The sequence below is a fragment of the Cynocephalus volans genome, chromosome 10 (assembly GCF_027409185.1).
Source record: "Cynocephalus volans isolate mCynVol1 chromosome 10, mCynVol1.pri, whole genome shotgun sequence".
In the NCBI taxonomy this organism is placed as follows: domain Eukaryota; kingdom Metazoa; phylum Chordata; class Mammalia; order Dermoptera; family Cynocephalidae; genus Cynocephalus; species Cynocephalus volans.
This window is the reverse complement of record NC_084469.1, coordinates 48,665,801-48,687,117: the sequence shown is the minus strand read 5'-3', so window position 1 is coordinate 48,687,117 and position 21,317 is coordinate 48,665,801. Positions and strand designations below refer to the sequence as shown.

At 42.1% G+C, this 21,317-nt stretch overlaps 1 protein-coding gene across 6 annotated transcripts; it reads left to right on the top strand.

Moving 5' to 3' along the window:
- Window positions 1-1,102: 1,102 nt before the first annotated feature.
- On the top strand, window positions 1,103-6,096 carry LOC134387259 (procathepsin L). 6 transcript variants are annotated; one of them, XM_063109712.1, is made up of 8 exons: window positions 1,103-1,184; window positions 2,319-2,455; window positions 2,760-2,882; window positions 2,987-3,133; window positions 3,334-3,558; window positions 4,028-4,190; window positions 4,921-5,038; window positions 5,688-6,096. In XM_063109712.1, the coding sequence occupies exons 2-8, from the start codon at window positions 2,330-2,332 to the stop codon at window positions 5,785-5,787; spliced, it is 1,002 nt and encodes a 333-aa protein (XP_062965782.1). In that variant the 5' UTR covers window positions 1,103-1,184; window positions 2,319-2,329; the 3' UTR covers window positions 5,788-6,096. The 6 variants fall into 6 exon arrangements, with proteins under 6 accessions (XP_062965782.1, XP_062965788.1, XP_062965787.1 ...); XM_063109714.1 differs by lacking the exon at window positions 2,319-2,455 and adding an exon at window positions 2,483-2,642 and having other exon boundaries at window positions 1,117-1,184; XM_063109713.1 differs by lacking the exon at window positions 1,103-1,184 and adding an exon at window positions 1,197-1,283.
- The last annotated feature ends 15,221 nt before the right edge of the window (window positions 6,097-21,317 follow it).

Sequence of the window (21,317 nt, the reverse complement as noted above, 5' to 3'; positions counted from 1 at the left end):
TTCATTTCTAAATTTTTTGAATTGACAAATCAAAATTGTATATATTTATCTTTCGATTTAAAGCAAGAGTTCACAAATTACAGACTCCATTTTTGTAAAAAAACAAAAACATATACCTAGAAGAGGTTATGGGGGAGGAGAATGGAGGTGTTTATTTTCTAAAACATACTTAATACAATGAATATGTCTCATATAATTTTAAAAAGAAACATTCTTGAATTCCTTAAATCTTTAGCCATATATATGTATTTTTTGTACATCTAAAACATTTCTCCAAACCGCATAACTTCTACCCTGTATTAAATATTAAAATAAATTTATTAAATCCCAAGAAGCATTTTGGATTCCGAAGAAGACATAATAACCCATAACGCAGAGTAAGAAAATAAAAGCAGTTTCCATCGTTCTCACCGCTTTTCTCCTTTATATGAAGCTAATCTTTTTTGTCACTTATTTCTGGTGATTCTTCTTGTGAGGAGAGAAGAATCCCTGAATGGAGCGACAGGAGAGGGCGCATCCCAAGATGCCAGCAGCCTCTGGGGACCCACCCAGGCGACCCCTTTCCCTCCTGGGGCTTCGGCCTTGGCACGTTTCGGGGCCTGCTTTTCCCCACCAGGTTCTTCTAAGGCCAGCTGCCCCCCACCCTGAAACCGAGATGAGGCGTTTGTCCGGGGCTCTGCCACCGGCCCCACCTCTGCTGTGGAGTGAACAGGAACCAGTAGACTCTACTTTTCCAGCCCCCCAAAGGACTTTAACCAAAACCTGCCGGACTAAAGGAAAATCAAGGTCAAGCTGAAAGTCCACGCAGGGCTCGCTGTAATCTATTTCCATGAGACACGGGTCCCGCGCATGAGGCCGGGGTGCAGCTGACACGAGCCCCTCCTCTGCGGTGCCCAGGGCCGCCCCCCTCACCTCCCCCAGGGCCCACCGAGGCAGGCGCGCCCCGCCCGGGACAGGCTGGGACAGAGCCCCACGGCTTGCCGGGAGTCAGAGCGCCCGCAGGCCCCGCCCAGCGGCCGGCGCAGCCAATGGCAGCGCGCGCAGGCGGCGGGGGCGGGGCCGCAGAGCCGGGCCCTTAACCCCGAGTCAGGCGCCGCCGGCCCAGAACCGCGGACCTCGGGACCTCAGCGGCCGCCTCACGGGAGCTGCGTGTGCGGAGTGCGCCTGCGCAGCTGCGGCCGCGGGTGAGCGCCCCGGGGCTGGCCCAGGAGGAGGGGACTGCGCGGGGACACGGGCGCGACCCCCGGAGGGACTGCCCGTCCCTGAGCTTTGCCGGTCTTGAGGTGGGAACCCGGGGAGGCACCGAGACCAGGGGGTCCCGGGTGGCGCGGGTCCGTCAGCCTCGGACCATCTCCGACCGTGGCCGGGACGGAAGGGGCAGCCGGGTCCCGCCCGCCGGCCGCGTGCCCGTCCTGCCTGCGCCGCTGTAACATCCTCGGGACGTGCGCGGCGGCGGGGGACGGGTGGCGGGGGACGGGCGACGGGGGTACGGGGTGGCGGGGGACGGGGGACAGGCGGGGGGACACGGGCGGCGGGGACAGGCGGGGGGACACGGGCGGCGCGCCCCCGATCGCTCCGTGCGTGGCTCAGCCGGGACCAGAGCCCAGAGCCCCTGAGCTGCCCGCCCGGGCCAGACGCTGGCACTGGGGGCTCTGGCTTCCAGCGGCGCGGGCAGGTGACCCCGTCCCCTGTTTGGAGTCGTGAGAGGGGCTGGTGGAGGCCCAGTCCCGAGTGTGGGGTGGCAGGAGCGGTGGATGCTTTTTTCCCCACTTTCTCCTGGTGGCGTATTCCTGAAAGATTTCACTCAAGAAGGGGAGGTTGGAAGACTTATCTCATCTCCTTCTGTATGTTGGCCAAGAAAGTGTGATGACCTCCCAGCTCTTGGGGATCCCTTTGCCCCGACTTGGGATCACACGTCCTCATTAGTGAGTTTTTCTTGGGTGACCTCAGCACCACTGGTACAACACCTGGTCCAACCGATTCCTCGCTTCCTAGCTGTTGCCTTAAGCTTCTGACCCAGGAGGTCCCTTCACACCGTCTCATAACCTAAATCGTCATTGCAACCCTGTGCCAAATCCTGGAGCTCTGCACGGGCTGCTTTTCACTTCGGTGGCTCCATCAAATACCCTTTTATAAAAAGTCCCTGGCCTGTTGTTTCCACTCACGTCTTCAGCCCTTCTACAGTTCTTGTGTTAGTACTTGGGAAGATAATTTAAATGTTTCTATTCCATCATGCTAGCTGTAATGTTTCAGTAGAGAGTAAGGTGGCTTTTTAAAGGACTGCTTTCAGCAGAAACTCATTTCTTTTCCCTTCTTAGGTTTTTGAAACATGAATCCTTCGCTCTTCTTGGCTGCTTTTTGCTTGGGAATAGCCTCAGCTGCTCCAAAACTTGATCAAAATTTAGATGCACAGTGGTACCAATGGAAAGCAACACACAGAAGACTATATGGCATGGTTGGTAACATCCAAAACTCTCCACAGGGGCCCAGGAGAGAAAGATCCTTGCCGTTGGGATTTTACAGCCAGAGAGTAGCTTCTAGAGGCCAGCCCGTACCAAGGCAGTAACCTAACGGCGCCCATTAGGAGCACAATATGGGCTCACACCCACATCATGTCAGAGCTTGGAGAGCGGCTCCCACAAGTATAAAGCCATCCCTGGCCATGGTTTCCCTCCCATCTCTGTCTGCAAATCCACTTTGTAAGCCTGGGTTGGGTTTTAAGTAGAAATAAAGACCACGAGATTTGTGTCTGCCTCTAGAATGAAGAAGGCTGGCGGAGAGCAGTGTGGGAGAAGAACATGAGAACGATTGAACTGCACAACGGGGAATACAGCCAAGGGAAATATGGCTTCACAATGGCCATGAACGCCTTTGGTGACATGGTGAGTGCGCGTGGATTGCTTACCCCGTGCTTCCTCTCCTCAGTTCTTTACCAATGTCATCTCTTGCTTTTTTTTCTTAACATTTTCTTTACTTTTCCTGGAAGACCAATGAAGAATTCAGGCAGGTGATGAATGGCTTTCAAAACAAGAAACATAAGAAGGGGAAAGTGTTCCGTGAACCTCTGTTTGTTGAGGTCCCCAAATCTGTGGATTGGAGAGAGAAAGGCTATGTGACCCCCGTGAAGAACCAGGTATGACAGCGTCAGATTCAGACCTTCCATCTCCCACAGGAAAGCCAGGGAGGAATTGGCCTTGTTGCTTTGGTGGCCTAAAGAGCGACCTGCAGTTTGTAGAGGGGTTAAGAGTATTTAGTCCATTGTCAGTCTTTATGGTCTGTTGTCAGTCTTTGTATTTGTCTTATAAACTGACAGCTTTTTTACTACCTTTTCAGGGTCAGTGTGGTTCTTGTTGGGCTTTTAGTGCGACTGGTTCCCTAGAAGGGCAGATCTTCCAAAAAACTGGCAAACTTGTCTCACTGAGTGAGCAGAACCTGGTGGACTGTTCTCGACCTCAGGGCAATAATGGCTGCAATGGTGGCCTGATGGATAATGCCTTCCAGTATATTAAGGACAACGGAGGCCTGGACTCAGAGGAATCCTATCCATACGAAGGAAGGGTAAATGGATCTCCTTATTTTATCATTCCAGCTGTACTTTTGGAGAGTTGAACACTCAGACATAACAGACACCTTCTTCAGAATTCACATTTTAGGTGGTAGACTATGTATCTGCAAACTCTCAGTACTGTCATTATAAATTATTAAGCGTTTCACAGTTCTCTGATTAGATGATTAACATATAGCTGTTCTTGCTTCCAGGTGAGAATGGAGAACACACAGACTAGTCTACATAATATACATTTTTCCATTGTGAAAAATCTCTATAGACATAGGGGGTCTCATTGAAGAGACATGAGCTAACTCTGAGTCTCAACTCAACCAACAGCATTTCTCTTCCTGGGATGATTTAGAACAGTGTGGACTTGGAAACCCTAAGCTGTAAACTGCTGAGTGTTTTAGTTCTAGAACTCATGTTCCCCAGGAGGTAAACGGTAGTAATCAGTCTCTTCCGCTTTAACTTTAAAAGGATGGAACCTGTAAATACAGGCCTGAATATTCTGTTGCTAATGACACTGGCTTCGTGGACATCCCTAAGCGGGAGAAGGACCTTATGAAAGCTGTGGCCACTGTGGGGCCCATCTCTGTAGCTATTGATGCAGGGCACACGTCCTTCCAGTTCTATAAATCAGGTAGGTGTGTGTCAGTTTAATATTGAAATTTAGGCAGAATTGGAAAACAGCAGCATGAAGAACTCTTTGTTATGGAGTCCTGGTTTCTAGGACTGTAGAATTTTGAGTGTGTGCATCTAACTTAGTGTTATATCCCTTTGACATAATTAAGCCTTTTCTCACTGTTAGAAACTCTTCATAAATATTTTTAAATGGCTGTGCAATTGAGCTATAGACAGCCTAATTTACCTAACTGTTCTCCAATTGTTGGACCTTTTTTCTAAGTTTTTTACTACAGTAATTAGGACTGTAAAGAACCCCTTCAAGTGGTTTTTGTTTAGTTTTTGGTGCTATTTTAGACTGACTTCCTAGAAGTAGAAAGGGATTATGCTAATTGGTATTTTGGCTAGGAGATGAGCGCCTCTCACCCTAGCCTTGAAAACAAATCACCGAGGCCTTGGTCTTATGTTTGGACTTTTTTTTTTTTTTTTCCCCGGCTGGCTTGTAAGGGCATCTGAACCCTTGACCTTGGTTTTATAACACCATGCTCCAACCAACTGAGCTAACTTTCCAGCCCCGGAAATTTTTTTTAAGTAGGAAATATCTTGCACTTAGTTGAAATTCTTATGTGGAAATTGTTTATGACGTTTCATTGAATTTAGAGGTGCCTCCCTTACTGTGGGTAATAGGGTGGGTTACTGTCAGGTGTCCTCTGGAGCGCCTCACCCCAGTGTTGATTTTGCTCTCTCAGGCATTTATTTTGATCCAAACTGCAGCAGCGAAAACCTGGATCATGGCGTTCTGGTAGTTGGCTATGGCTTCGAAGGAACCGATTCAAATAACAATAAATTTTGGCTCGTCAAGAACAGGTATAAAAGTCCAAATATTATGCTTATAAATTGAAAAGGGAATCCTTATTTGGAATCAGTATTTGTTTGTAAGTCCACAAAAGTTCAGTTTTGAAATCCCAGAAGTCTTTCTTCTGCTTAGAGTGAACACAGAAGTATTAATGTTTGATTATAAGATTCTGTACCAAGCTTGTTGGGGTTATTAATATGTTTTTCTAAATTCTGAAACACATCTGGCCCCAAAGGTTTCAGATACAGGATCGTGGACCTGTAGTGTTGAGGGCTGACTTCCTTACGGCTAAAGACTGTCCTGCAGCCCTGTGCCTCCTTTACGTTGTCATTGAATGCCCTGTCATCGCGTGTTTCTCTCCAGCTCTCAGAGGCCTTGAGGGTTGTCAGGATCAATTTTCACAGCTAAAGTTCTTTAATTGAGATGTGATAGCCTGTGGATACAGACTGCTGCATTGAATCCCAGTTCTGCCTCAGTTTCTTATTTTAAAAAGTTAAGATAAGGACCCATAGTAATTAATACATTTTAAATAGATGTTAACAGTACGTAGAATAGTGCTTGACACATGGCAGGCACTATTTAATTGTTAGCTCTTATTATTAATGAAGCTAATATTTTCTTGATTCTTTGTATGAAATGGAAAATTTGCTCCGCTTTCAGCTGGGGTCCAGACTGGGGCTCGAACGGCTACGTAAAAATTGCCAAAGACAAGAACAACCACTGTGGAATCGCCACAGCAGCCAGCTATCCCACCGTGTGAGCTGATGGACGGTGGTAAGGGAAGGCTTGAGGACAGCGCAGCGTGCGTGTCTGTAGGAATTTTATCTTAAAACTCACCAACCCCTTATTGTATAAGAGTAAACACTTGAATCGTTGAGGATCCAAGTTGTGATTTGAATTCTGTGACATTTTTACAAGGGTAAAATGTTACCACTACTTTAATTACTGTTATAAACAGATTTATGATATCAAAGACTCGTTGCTTAATTCTAAGTCTTTTGGATTTTCATTTTTTAAAAGGATATATAAAGCTTTACCTTTTAAAATAAATTTTAATTCAACACGTAAAGGTGGTTCTTCTTTCTGTTTTTAACAAATTAAGTTTTTGTGTAGCCGGGAAATGTAATTGGACTCTAAAGACATAACTGAATGTGGCAGTGGTGCATTAGGAAGAAGATGCTCGGTGGCCTTCTGGCTCTTCTAGTTATAAATATGCAGGTTTTATGTCAGCTGCTCATTGGCTATGTGTGACCCAACTCTTGAATCTAGCAAAATTTAACAAAACAATTTGGAAAACAAAGGTAAATTGTTTTAGTAAAGGAAAACAATTCACTTTTTAGAAAAGCAAATAGATATACAGATTCATAGGTTTTAGATATTAGAAAGGGAGGGTGGTGACATGTGGGAACTGTGTCCTACCAAACCCACCACAGCCATCTTTGGAAAAGCCAGTCTGCCGTATTCAGTCTGAGTGTTCTCTGGGAAAGGATTCCTTGGCTTGTTCTGCAGCAGCAGGCTGACCCAGTGCTGCCCACCGAGTACCGGAACAGCGCCCAAGGCTCCCAGAAAACATCTACGCACTAAACTGAATGAAAGTGTGATGGCTTTTTAATTAAATAATAAAGTTTCAGGTCTGGCAAAGCAAAACACCCCCCAGATGTCTAATCTGTAGCAGAGGTATTTAAAGATTTTGTACTTTTCAAAGACCTTTAAAATATTTTAAACTTGTGAAAAGTTCTAAACCACATCTATCGTCTAAAAGCATTTTTCAAACAAGCCAACAGACTTGAAAGAGCTACTCTGAAGTACAAACTTAACTACCAGTATTTCCTGTACACCAACATTTGAATAGTTTGTTATCCTAGTTAAATTGCACAGGAATTAAGGAAAGGTGAGATGGAAAAGATTCAGCATATCACGGAGGAGGAATTTGCTAATGTGGGAGTAGCTGTAACATTTGAGCATTTTATTAGGAAGGAAAGGACTCAGTAATTAGGAAGCCTCTATTCACAGCAGTACATTTATGTCACATTTGTGTGTTTTGCCTATGAAGTTTGAATTTGGGTGTGTTTTTTAAATTTGTTTTCCTTTTGACTGATATAAAAGCCTAAAAAGCAAAGAAAAAATTACTTGGTGCAAATATTAGTAAGAATATACATACATAGCCCAAGCTATTTCACTATAAACACTGAATTTTACAAATGTTCATGATCATTTCTATTTCTTAAATAAGTTAATAAGTAAAACTATTACCAAGAGCTACTCCATAGTCTCGTCAGTGCTACATTTTAAAACTTCCATAGTTCATATATACACCATTCCAGTATTTATCCAGCACCTGGGCGCCAGTGCTCTGCTGGGCTCTGGGACACAGGAGTGAAGCAAGTAGTCTCAGTCCCCTCCTTGTGGAGCTCACATTGTCATGTTGTGAGCCCACGCACAACCTTCATCCCTGCCACCACGGCCACTCTATTCCTGAGCTTATTGGGCAGTGACAGGGATGGCTGGGGAGAGAGGCGGACTGGTATCTACAGAAAGGGCTATGCTGCTCACTCTTCTATTAAAATCCTCCTCTGCTGAGGTCACCGTTTGGAGAGAATTCACATGGGACGCAAATATCTTCACATTCTTTGCCCATTCGGAGAGGTCTATCCACATACCTCTTCCCCAGACCTTTCAGTCACCAGTTTTCCAATCGTATTCCTTCCTGCTTTTTTTTTTTTTTTTCTTTCTTTTTTATGTGGCTGGCCTGTACGGGGATCCAAACCCCTGACCTTGGGGTTATATGGCTGCAGTCTAACCACCTGAGCTAACTGGCCAGCTCCACTCAAGTTCATTCCTAGAAATTCCTTCTCCAGGAAATCTGTTTTGCTCTTAACCCTTCAGCTGACTGGTAAGTCCCACCCATATTACAGAGGGTAATCTGCTTTACTCAGAGTCCACCGATTGTACATGCTGACCACATCTGCAAAATTCCTTTGCAGTGACATCTAGACTAGTGGTTGACCAGACAGCTGAGCGCTAGGGCCTAGCCAAGCTGACGCATGAAATCGACCATCACAGCAACATTCCCCCTGACGCATCCCCTGTCCCACTCCCCCTTTCTCACCTTCCTGCCTGTTCCGTCTCTTGCTGTCATCCCGCTTTACACCCATCAACACACACACACATGTTTAAGTTATTTTTTACTGTTTTTATTTTTTTAAACATTTCAAGACAGCTCCAGTAAGCACTTGCTGTTGTCTTAGTAATACATTGTGGGCAAAGGTGTGTTTTCTGAGTCTCCCTTCTGTAGCTATGAACTAGAATTTGCCACTTCTGATGTGATTCTAACTCTTTCCTGCCCATCCACCAGGAAAGAACCGACTTGGTGTGGTTCCCACTGCACATTGTTTAAGCTCTTTTCAAAACAGGATTGGTGGGGGGCAGGGAGTCTCCTTAAAAATACCCAGAAGTCACTGGATGGAAAATTGTGAGCACATAAGTTGTTGTTCTTGGTCAGCTTGTCATTTTGTAGCAAAAATTTGACTTGAAATATTGGAATTAACCTACTGTGAAAAGGAGAAACTCTTGAAAAGAGAGGGCTGGCTGGTTGCTTACTAGGTGGGGCGTGGTGCTGGTGACACAGGGTCCCGTTCAGAGAGCTCTGCAGGAGAAATGAGAGCGCTTTTCTCAAGTCGGTTGCTCTTACTGTGGCAGAAAAACACAGAGGCCTGCCCATGAGATAAGATTTCCAAGTGAGAAAAAGCAAGTCGTAGAGCAGGATGAATAAGTCAGTGCCATTTTAAAAAACACAGACATACTTCTTCCCTGTATGTGCATTGTTAAATGTTCACAAAGGATGTAAACTAGATACGCTTCTTGGAGGTGCTAACAGGAGGCAGTTTCTCTTCGTGCCGTATTATTTCGATTGTTAAAATAATGAACTTTCATTATTTTCATGAGGTGACAGATTATGCCTGTGTATCCATGCAGGTCTCAGCAACACAGAAACTCTCCGAGAAGGGTGGGCTGTTGCCTGCAACTGTTTGTTTGCAGCCAAGAGAAATAGGGAGAGGGCTGTGCTAAGGTGAAAGGAGAAAAGGACAACGAGAGACCACACCAAGGCAGGCACGGTGTTCTGATAAGATGGCTTTAGTGAGAATGCATAGTGGCTCTGGTCAGAATTACAGGCATTAGTACCCTTTGGAGCCCTCCCACAGCCCCCACCAACACACACGCTCGCCGTATCCCAACTGTGGGTCAGTACATCGAGCTAATAACTAAAGTGCCCTTTCCCCGGCTTTCTATACCCTTATTTCTTTCTCCACGTTCAGGATCAGCATAGATTGCTAATCACCCAGCACTCAGGGCAGTCCAATATAGGCAGGAGCAAAGAGCAAATTCTTCGCTTTGGGTTCTCAATTCTCTAAAAATCATAACAGAGCATTTCACTCGGAAAGGCCACGAGGGAACTTTCTGGGGTGATGATAACATTCTACATCTTCACTAGGATTTGGATTATACAGATATATGCATTTGTCAAAACTCAAAGAATATACACTTAAGATGTGTGCATTTCATTATATGTAAATTTTACATGAGAATTAAAATGTACACAAATATTGAACCATGGTTAATGATATGCATGCTAAAGTATTTAAGAGGAAGTACTGACTGCAAAACTTTTCTTTTTTTCATTTTTTTGTGGCTGCAGCTGCAGACATAAAGTATGACTTTAGCTGTGGACCACATCCAAACCCGCTGCATTAAGCTCTGGCACATCACATCTGCTCAGTAGAGATATGCCAAAGGAAGGAGTCTACAAATGACATTTCTAACAATAAAACACACTGGTAATTTTTTTTCATATTATTCATTCTATTTTTTTCTTGGAAAAAGTTAATACAATTTTAAAAATCATGTTCTATCCGTTTCTGAGGGGGGTGATGAAGTTCCAACTATAATTGCGGGTTTGTCTACTTCTTTCGGCTTAACTTGTTTTTGCTTCATGCATTTGAAGGCTCTGTTGTTGGTGTGTACACGTTTAAGGTCATTATGTCTTCCAGGTGAATTGATCCTTTCATCATTACATAATGTCCCTCTTTGTCTGTAGTAATTCTTTGCTCAAAAGTCTACTTTACTTGATATTAATATAGCTACCCCTGCTTTTAAGTTAATGTTTGCATGGTATACCTTTTTTTCATCCTTTTACTTCCAGCCTAGTTGTGTTGTTATATTTGAAGTGAGTTTCTTGTAGACAGCATATTGTTGGATCATGTTTGTTTTTAATATACTCTGCCAATCTCTGTCTTTTAATTAGTGTATTTAGACCACTTACATTTAAGGTAATTCTGCTATGTTAGAGCTGAAGTCTGCTGATTTATTATTGCTTTTTGTCTGTTTTGCATGTTTCTTGTTCCTGTTTCTCTTTTCTTCCCTCTCTGTGGGTTATTTAAACGTTTATTAGAATTCTAAATATTCTAGAATATTTATAGAGTTTTTGCATAACTTTGCATAATTTTCTTAGTGGTTGCTCTAGGTATTACAATATACATAAGTAACTTATCACAGTCTACTAATGATGTTTAACCAATTCTAGTAAAATTTAGAAACCTTTCTTCCAATTGGGTCCCTTTACCCTCCTCACGTAATATATAATTTTTGTTGCATTTCTTCCTTATATGTTGAACAGCACATTAGATGGTGTTATAATTTTTGCTTTCATAATCACATATGATTTAAGAAACTCATGACAGGTTGGATAGTCTTTCATGTTTACTCCTATTTTTACCTATTCCAATGTTCTTTCCTTTCTGAAATTCCAAGCCTTTCTGTTAGAGAACTTCTGTTACCCACTTTTTAAGAGTAGTTTTGCTAGCGTAAAATTTTCTTAGTTTCCTTTCGTTTGACAATGTTGTGATTTTCTCTCCATTCTTAACATATATTTTCATTGGATGTAGAGTTCTGGGTTGATAGTCTTTTCTTTCAGTACCTGAAAACTGTTTTCCACTTTCTTCTGGCCCCAGGATTTTAGATAAGAAATGTGTTGTTATTTTAACTGGTGCTCTCCTGTAGTAATGTGTTGTTTCTCTCTGTTTGATGCTTTGCAGATTTTTTTCTTGGTCTTTAGTTTTCAGAAATATAATTATGATGTGTCTTGGCATGAGTTACTTTGGGTTTATGACATTTGGGGATTACTCGGCTTCTGAAATCCATAGATTTATGTCTTTTCCCAAATTTGAAAAGTTTCAACTATTATTTTTTCAAATACTTTTTTAGTCACCCTGTCACTCTCCTTCTGGGTCTCTGATGACACAAATGTTAACCCTTTTGTTATTATCTTACAGGTCCCAGAGATGCTGTCCTTTTTCTCTTTTTTTAGTCTTTATTTTCTGTTGCTCACATTGGGTGAATTCTACTAATCTGTCTTCAGGGTCACTGGTTCTATGCTGTTATTTCCACTTTACTATTGATCTTATCTAACAAGTTTTTTATTTTGGTCATTATACTTTTCAGTTCTCTAATTTCTATTTGGTTTCTTTTTATAATTTTTATTTCTTTGGTGAGATTTTCTATCTTTTATTTGTTTCCAAAATAATTGTGACTGCTTGTTGAAGCATGTTTGTGATGGCTGCCCAAAAACCCTTTTCAGATAATTCTAGTGTGTGATTTATCTTGGTTTTGGTGTCTGTTGATTGTCTTTTCTTATTCTTGTTCTGATTTTTTCAATTCTTGGTATAAGTGATTTTTTAATGTTTCCTAGATATTTTGTATATTATATTATGAGACTGTGGATCCTACTAATTTTTTTTAAGCAGGTATGGTGCAAGGGCCGGATGGAAGTGTTTGTTCAGCTTCCTGTCTGGCTCCTCCAAATCCTCCTGGCAGATGTGGGCGCTGACTCACATGGCGTTGTTGCAGATGAGTGGGATGAAAGTTCAAGTCCTTCCTCACCCCACAGTCACCTTCCTGGCAAAAGTGGGTCACTGACTCACACTGCATTGTTGCCTCCGAGCGGAGCTGTGTGATCAGCTCCCTGCATGGCTCCACTACTTCCAAGGTTGGGGAGGAGGAGAAGCAGAAGGTGGACTCACCCCACTGTGTGGCTGTGGGCAGGAGTGGACGGTCATCTCCCCTCTGGGTTCCACTGACACCAGGGAAGGGAGAGGCAGAGTGCCAACTACTCTTCCTTGCACAGCTCCATTCTGCCTTGTTGATGCCAAGTGGAGGTGAGGGTCATCTCCCCAGCGGGCCTTGATGACGAGGAGGAGGGGTGAAGTCTAGCTGTACTAGCTCATCCTGTGCTGCCTTGTCAAGTCTCATGGCTGCTGGGTGGCGGCGGACGCTCAGCTCATCGCTTGACCCCACTGGCACCACCCTGGCAGGGGAGTCAGAGCACTGCCTGCTTCCAGGCAGGGGGTGGAATCTCAGCTCCTCCACCACTACCCTGGCAGAAAACCAGATAACTGCCACCTGCTTCTGCCACACGGGAAGGAAGGTGAACCCCATGCTCAGTGCCACCAACACCACCTAGCTGGGGAATCAAAGTGCCCTGTTTGCTTCTGCTGGGCAGGAGATAGTGTGGCTCTTCTGTTGGTGCTTGGCTGAGGTAGGGTTGGTACTGCTAGAAGGTTTTCTGTTGGTAGGCTGCCCTTTCCCAGACCTTTGCCTAAGACGAACAGACTTTGCATAGGGCTTTTTTTTTCGTCTGTGCCTATTGGCACTTCTGGGCTGGAGATGTGTATAGTGCCCTGTCCATAGTATAAAAGCGGTAGAAGGAGACTCGGGGAACTTATCACCCCATAGGTCATCAAATCCTGAGGTCTCTGGACAGCCCATCTTCTTCCTTGTATCTTTTCAGAGTCTTTCTATGCTTGTTTTTTGTTTTTATTTCCAGGGATTTCTAGTTATAAGAGGGAGTACTTGGAAGAAATAGGCTACTCTATCTTGGCAGAGCCAGAAGTCTCCCCTGTTGCTTATTTTTTATGTAAAAGTAGTTTTTCTGCTCTTTCAGAAAGAGATGGGACTCAGAAAAGCCTTTCAAACTTCTCTTTTCTATTGGTTGTGGCTAGGACTCGAGAATGTGGTGGATTTGCTTCCCGAGACGTCCTGCCTCTGCTCCCTCACTGCAATCTCAACCTCCTCTTTTCGTCATCTTAGTTGTCCCTGTCCTGCTTGCTTTCGATTCTGCTTCAAGCAGTCTCTCCTCCGTGTGGGGCCTTGTCTAAAAGGGAGCCCTGGCAGGTTGTTTCAGAGATCATGGCACTAAACTGCTCCGTCCCCTCCAGTCTGTCTTACACAGGTGTCTTGAGCCCACCTGGGACTAGAGGGACACCCCCCCCTTCTAGACCTGCTGTTCTGAGATGGCCCCACCCCATTCCTTTCCTTGCTTCCTCCTGCATGGATGCTACTAGTATTTAGGGAGTTTGTCCCCACACCCTATATTTTAGGATTTTTTTTTTTTCGTAAATATTGTCCCTGATGTCTGGTGTCTAGTTTTATTTAGCTATCTAGTTGCTTGGAAATTCAGAGAGACTAAACAACTTCTATTTTCATCTTCCCAGAGACCTGTCTGTCTTTCTGTTCGTCCTCTCCTCAAGGCAACCAGGGAGGTGTCCCCTCTGCATGGCTGTTTCGTGGATAAAGCAGCATCACTCGTGTTCATGGGTTATCCAATCAAAGACAGAACTCTCATTTTGAGCCAATGATGGAATTAAACCATCCCTCCTACAAGTTTGGCTATGACAATTGCAATAAAGGAAGATTTCAGCTAGTGTCTTGGTGTCAACAGAGTCCAAAGATGAGGTGTACTTTTTACATTTAACATTTCTATAGTGGTATTGGTATTTCACAATTACACATAACTAAATATATGAATGCAGTTAAAACATACATATAATGTTCTCGCCACATGACTGAAACCAAGAGATTGGTTTATCCTAGTGATGCTTTTAGTGAACTCTTCGTCGGTCAGAGGCTCGATGGTTCCATAGTTGACAATGAGTAGAGATTAAAATGAGTAATGAAAATCATCTTTTAAAATGAAATGGGAGTATGGTTATCAAGAAATTAATATAATCTCCGTAACTGTGCTCATTCACAATGAAAAAGAGAATCAGAGGATAATTCAAAAAATCCCTGATTAGAAGAAGGCTAGCCTAATTTTTTACTGGTACTCAAGCTTACTTAAAAGGAATTTTCACAGGAAACTTGCAAGAGGAAAATAATGAAAAACATACTGGGCAATGGCCGGGAATAGCTTTATTATAAGTAATATTGGGGAAATATGCCCAACTTCCAAATAACTAAGGCTGCGTCCCTCCAATAACTGAGCGAGTTGTTTTAATTTTTAAAAACCCATATCTAGTGACCTTTCTCATAGCCTTTAACATCCTTTTTTTCAGAGCCCTGTAGAATCTTAAACCACAACTTATCTTGATGAATTTAGGTCCTTTTTCAGTGAACACATTTATCAGTTGCTTCCATCTACATGAACATCAAATAGTTCATTCATTAAAGTATGAACACTTTTAATGTGAATATGATTTTCTCATATTACTTTTTAGATCTCTGATAATATGTGGTTGCGGAGAGCTTGCAGGCACATACGCACTTCCAAAATATTTCATTTTATATAATCCAGGCTCTCTTATATAAATTAACAAGGAAAGTTTAAAATGTATGTGGAAATGCAAAAGATCTAAATAACCAAAACAATTTTATGAAATAAAAACAAAGTTGGAGGACTTAACATTATTTTATTTAAAGAATTAATATAAAATGACAGTAATTAACATAGTGTGCTAGTTGCATAAGGATGAACGTACAGATCAGTGGAGCAGAATATGACGTCTAGAAAAAGAGTCACACATTTATGGTCTGAGCAATTGATTTTCTATAGAGGTACAGAGGTATTTCAGTGAGGGAATAATAGTCTTTTCCATAAATAGTGATGGAACAACTGGATATTTGTAGGAGTAAAAAAATTCAACCCTCCATATCGTACATAAAAATTAACAATGTGGACCATAGTCTTTAATTTAAAAGGTAAAAATTTAAGGTTTCTAAAAGACAACGTAGTGAAAGTTTTTATGACTGTGAAGTAGGTCCAAATAACACTAAGCAAAAAGAAAAAAATGACAAATTATATTCCATCATCATTAAATCTTTACTCATTGGGCCGGCCCGTGGCTCACTCGGGAGAGTGTGGTGCTGATAACACCAAGGCCCTGGGTTCGGATCCCATATAGGGATGGCCGGTTAGCTCACTGGGTGAGTGTGGTGCTGACAACACCAAGTCAAGGGTTAAGATCCCCTTACCGGTCATCTTTAAAAAAAAAAAAAAAAAATCTTTACTCATTGAAAGAAACTGTTAAGATATAATGCAAATCATGTGATTAAAATATTCTATAAATTGAGCATAACAATTTCAACATTGGTGACACTGTACTGTAGCTTTGCAAGCTTGCCTCTGGGGGAAACTGGATACATGGGATCTCTCTGTATATTTCTTACATCTACATGTTAATTTACAATGATCTCAAAATAAAAACTTTAATTAAAAAAAGCAAGCCACATATGGGGAGAAAATATTTGCAAAAGTATATATCTAATGAAGGACTTGTATCCAAAATATATTTTTTAATTTTACAACTAAAAAAATAGGACAAAAGTTCAATAAAAGAAGAAACGATATTTTGGATAGATCCTTCATGAAAGAAATTTTGAATGACAAACAATGACAGGAAAATATGTTCAACGTCATTATCTATCAAAGGAATGCAAGTGAAAATCACATCCATTAGAATAGCTAAAACTAAATGACTGACAGTATTCTGATTCCAGACTAATAGTAAGTATATATCACTTTGTTTCTCCCACTATTTACAAAAAATAAAGACAAAAACCTGGACTAAATTTATAAAGCAAATGACAGAAGACCCTGAAGGTGGAGGAAAGAGGACAGACTGTATAATGACCTTGGTATTCAAGGAAAGTCCAGTAGTACTTTCCTGTAAATTTTTTGTTTGTTTTTGTTTTGTTTTTTGTCTCCTAAATATCACAGCCTAGGCCCTGGACAGACCTGCAACCTGGAAACACCAATGGGCATAGACAAAAATAAAAGTCTCCAGAGAAGCCCACTCTCTCTGGCAAAAAGACCAGGACAAGGACAGCTCAATGGGACAGAAACATTTTGATCATTCCTGCCCAATCTAGGAAAATGTCATGAGCTCCCCTCCCCCTTGACTGTTACTTTATTGTTAGCTGCAGAGATTGTAGACAAATTCCTGTGTTCCATCTCCAGCCTGCAGTAACAGGGAGATACCCCTCCCAAGCCATGCCGGCTGTGTGTGGAGTCCTAACATTCATCCCTGACAAGTAATGATGAGGTGGTAGCACCATTTCCAGCCATGAAGACTATGGGGAAAAGTGGGTTTTTCATTCTCTCTCTTCAATTACTAGGTGGCACCCAACCCTCTTCAGCTGACCAGCTGCAGAGACTGCGGGAAGGATCTCGTGTTCCATACCTGTCCTGCAATATCAAGCTGGTGTCCCGCTCCCTCCACACTGGGTACTCCAGCTTCAGACAATATTAATAGATTCTGTCCGTCCTTCCCACCCTGCAGGAAAAAAGGATGCCTCCTTACTAAATAGGGAGGATTATACTAGGGGAGGATTATAGAGTAGAGGGGGCTAGAGAAAAGAACTTTCTAAATCCGTGTATAAAGTCCTGGACAGACATCTGAATGGCCCATGCATAAAACCAACAAGAAACAACACAGCAAAAGATTTAAGAACTGAACGTTGGTGTGGAATTCTGTCCAGGTTTCAGATGGGACTCTGGTCAGCACACCAGTGAAACAAACCAGAATAGCACTGAAAAGTCTTTGAACACTAAATTGATGTTTGAACCACAGCCCACAGAATTGGTCCAGGAAGTGTATTCCAGACCTGTGAGGTTGATTACCTGCTAAAATAAAAGATTTAAATACAAACCAGAGTCCAGATACAAAACTGTGCATTACGTTGAGAGCCTAAAAATTCTCAACTCAAATGAGAAAAGTCAGTCATAGAACAGCAACAGTGAAATGATCTGACAAGGATTTTAAAGCAGCTGTCATAAAAATGCTACAACAAGCAATTGTGAACACTCTTGAAACAAATAAGAAAATAGGAGTTCTTAGCAAAGAAATAGAACATATAAGGAAGAATCAAGTAGAAATTTTTACAACTAAAAATGCAGTAACTGAAATAAATACATACTGATGAGCTCCCTAGCTGAATGAAAATGGGAGAAGAAAGAATTAGTGAACTTAAGTAAATGTTAATAGACATTATCCTATCTGAATGACAGAGAGAAAACAGCCTTAGAGATTTCTGGAACAAAAATGAAAGGTCTGATATTTATGTTATCAAAGTCCCAAAAGGAGAAGAGAGTGGAACCAAATAAATATTTGCAAAAATAATCACTGTAAACTTCTAATATGTAGAAAAAGATATAAACCTACAGATTCAAGCTCAACTCCAGATAAGATAAACCCAAATAAATACATGCCAAAACACATCATAATGAAATTTCTGAAAACTAAACACAGAGAAACATCCTTGAAAGCAGCTAGAGATAAATGAGGCTTAACTTACAGGAGAGTTAATTATTCAAATGACAGAGGATTTCTCATTAGAAACCACGGAAATGAGAATAAATGCCACAACATTTTTCAAGTACTGAAAGAAAAGAACTATCAATCCAGAATTCTATATCAAGCAAAAATATACTTCAAGAATAAAAAAGAAATAAAGACACTCAGATGAAGCAAAACTAAGAGAATCTGTCACCAGCGGAACTTTTCTAATGAATAGATAAGAAAGGTCTTCAGAGGGGAATAATAACAGAAAAAAAACTTGGAACATCAGAAATGAAGAAAAATTAACAAAAAGTAAATATATAGTTAATACAATATTCCATTCTTCTTGAGTTTCCCAATTACTATTTGTGGTTCAAAGCAAAAACTATAACACTGTCTAATGTGAATCTCAACTTAACTAGAAGTAATATTTAAGACAGCAATATTATAAATAGACAAGGTAAAGGAACCAAAAAGCTTGTAAAGCTTCTACATTCTCTTTGAAATAGTAAGACATTGATACCAGTAGACAGGGATTATGTTACAGAAATTGAGAGAATGAATTACAAAAAAATACAAAACTATATGATATGTGCAAAAAAACCTCACTTGAAATATATGTATGTTAAAAGTAAAAATATGGAAACGATATCACATTGCAAACACTAAGCCAAGAATACTGGAATAACTATATTAATATCAGACAAAATAGACTTCAAAGCAAAGAAAATTACCAGGGATAAAAATAAAAGGGTTTATCATTATAAAAGGGTCAGTTCATGAAGGAGACCTAACAACCTTATATATAAACACCAAACAACAGAAATTCAAACTTCATGAAGCAAAATTTAACAGAACTAAGAGAAGAAATAGACAAGTCCACAATTATAGTTTGAGATTTCAACTCCCTCCCTCAGTAATTGATGGGCTACTAGCCACAGAGTCAGCAAAGAGTCAAAAGAATGGAATAACAGCATCAGTCAGGATCTAATTGAAATTTATTGAACAGTCCAACCGACAACAGCAGCATACATCTTTTCAAGTATACCTGAAACACTAAGCTAGACCACGTTCAGGGATATAAAACAAACATGAAAAAGATTAAAAGAATTAAAGTCATACAAAATATACTCTTTTTTGTTTGTTTTTTAAAATGTAAGTGATATTGCAGATATTTTTTAAGCATTTTATTTTATTTATTTTGGGGGGTTCAATGTTTGCATATGTTGATCAAATCGATATTATTAGCATATAAATTATTACAAATCGTACTTATTCTTTATGCCCCTTGTCCAATCTCTCCCATCTCCCCACCCTCCCCCCTCCCACCTCTGATAACCCTAGATTTCTTCTCTCCTTCTGAAAGAGTAATGGTTACTCTGTTGATTTGCTGCCTAGATGATCTGACCAGTGCTGAGAGGTGTGATCAGGTCCCCCAATATTATCGTAGAGCACGTGCTTCTTCTGTCACTCTGGAATGGACTTTGTGGAGAGAGACATCCCATCCCCTTCTTTGGTCTCCACTGGTGACTCTCCTGTGTCAATGCACTCGAGTGGCTGGTGGGCCATCTGCATGGTGGTTGTGGCATCTAACTGCTTTTGCAGCAGCCATGGCTATTGTGGCTGTAGTGGGCCACCCACATGGAAGTGGTGTTTTTGGCATGCTCCTTGCCTGGTTGCGGGAGGAGGGATTGGTCCCCAGCTCCATCTGTTTTTACATTCTAAGTTGTTGCTGCAGAGCAGTTGGGTGGGAGGGGGAGAGGGGAAGGAAATAGGGTGGGAGAAGGAGGAAGGAGGGGGGCATGGTTGAGGCCTGTGGCACCCCCCTCATTCCTGCAGGGGAAACCAAGGGACTTCCAGTGGTGGCTTGGTCATCGCTGGGATGAATGCAGATGTCAGGGGTGTGTGGCTGAAGCCCTTGGCCTCCCCACCACCCTGTCTCAGAATACCAGGGGGCTTCTGGTGGTGGTTCAGTGGTCATTGCTGGGCTGGTTGCAGATTTCAGGGGGGTGTAACTGAAGCCCTCAGTCTCCCATTGTTCTGGCTCAGGAGCCCAGGGTATTTCCTGCAGCAGGTTGTCGCTGGGCTGGTTGTGGGTGTCAGGGGGCGTGGCTAAGGCCCCTTGGTCTCCCCACTCCCTGGCGTGGAGGCCCAGGCGGCTTCCAGTCCTTCTAGGTGTTATAGGTATTCTTTGGTGGTGTTAGACCTTTACTAGTTAATATCAAACTTTGTTTCTGGTCTGTGGGTATTTTGTTCTTTCTTTCAGTTCTATGTTGGATTATTCACTGTTCCCACAACTTAAACTCTGCACTGGAACTAATTTTTTGTCCTTTGCTTACTTCTAAAATGGGGGAACTTCCTGTGGGGACCAGTACTTGAGCTCTGTGGTTGAGCTAAATTGATGCTTTGCTGCTGATTCTCTGAGGAAGGCTTTTTGTGCAGCTCAGGTTTTAATGGTTGACTTTGTAGGTACTTCCAGGTCTCGTGAGATCTAGTGCACCTGGGTTGTATAGAAACTCTGGTCTGGGCCTGAGTCTTTTCAGCAAACTGCACCCCCTGCAGTTCTATATTCCTGACCAGTCTCCATTGAGTGGTCTGGCACTGACTGGGTGGCAGATCAGCTTTCCCTGGTGGGCCCGTCTCCCCCACCACCCACACTCCAAACACTTCCCATGGGACGGGCCATGCACTGGTCCCTTGCAATGACTCACTAGCCTCTGAGTGGCTCCTTTTTTCAGTTGTTGTGGCTCATCGCTCTTGTGTGAGTCCATGGGAACCCTGTTAGTGGTCTTGCTGGCCTAAGGGCCACCAAATCCCTCTTCTCCCCTGCTGCCTCCAAGCAACTTCATAGGAAGGGCACAGCAGCGGCTTTTGCTGGCCCTTGCTCCATGTGCTCATCAGCTCCAGCCTTGAAGTGGCCAGGGCTTGAAACGGTTGGAGCAGTCTTTTTTCTCATCATGGCTCCTCCCCTTCATGCACTCCATAGGTCTGACTCTTCTTCCCCTGAGCTCTAGTGGTTCCAACTTGGCTGTAGTTACTTTTTAATAATTGTAAATTGGTTGATTTGTGGGAGAGAGTGACGCAGGTGACTGTCTATTCTGCCATCTTGACCAGAAGTCCCAAAATATATTCTCTGAACACAATGGAATTAAACTTGGAATCAATGACAGAGATGTAATGGTAAAATCTTCCAACACTTCAAAATTAAACATTCCTGTTCTCAACATTCTAGTGGTCAAAAGAAATATCTGCATTAAAGTAAAAATACAACATAATATCTGTTGGATGCAGCTAAAGCGGTGCTTATAGGGAAATTTAGTGTATTAAATATTTACTGGTCCAATTCCTTGAAAACCACAAACTAACAAAACTCACCCAAGATGAAATAGATCATTTAAGCAGTCTTATATTAAGAAATTGAATTAGTGATTAACATGTTAAAAAAGGAAATATTCAGGCACACATTTCTTCACTGGTGAATTCTACAAAACATTTTAAAATGAGATAACATGAATTTGACACAAACTCTTCCAGAAAACAAAAGTAGAGGGAACACTTTCCAGCTCATTTTACAAGACCAGCGTTACCCTGATGTGAAAGCCAAACAAAGACAGTACAAAAAAAGAAAACTACAGCCTGATTTTCCTTATGAACATAAACATAAGTGTTCTCAACAAAATAT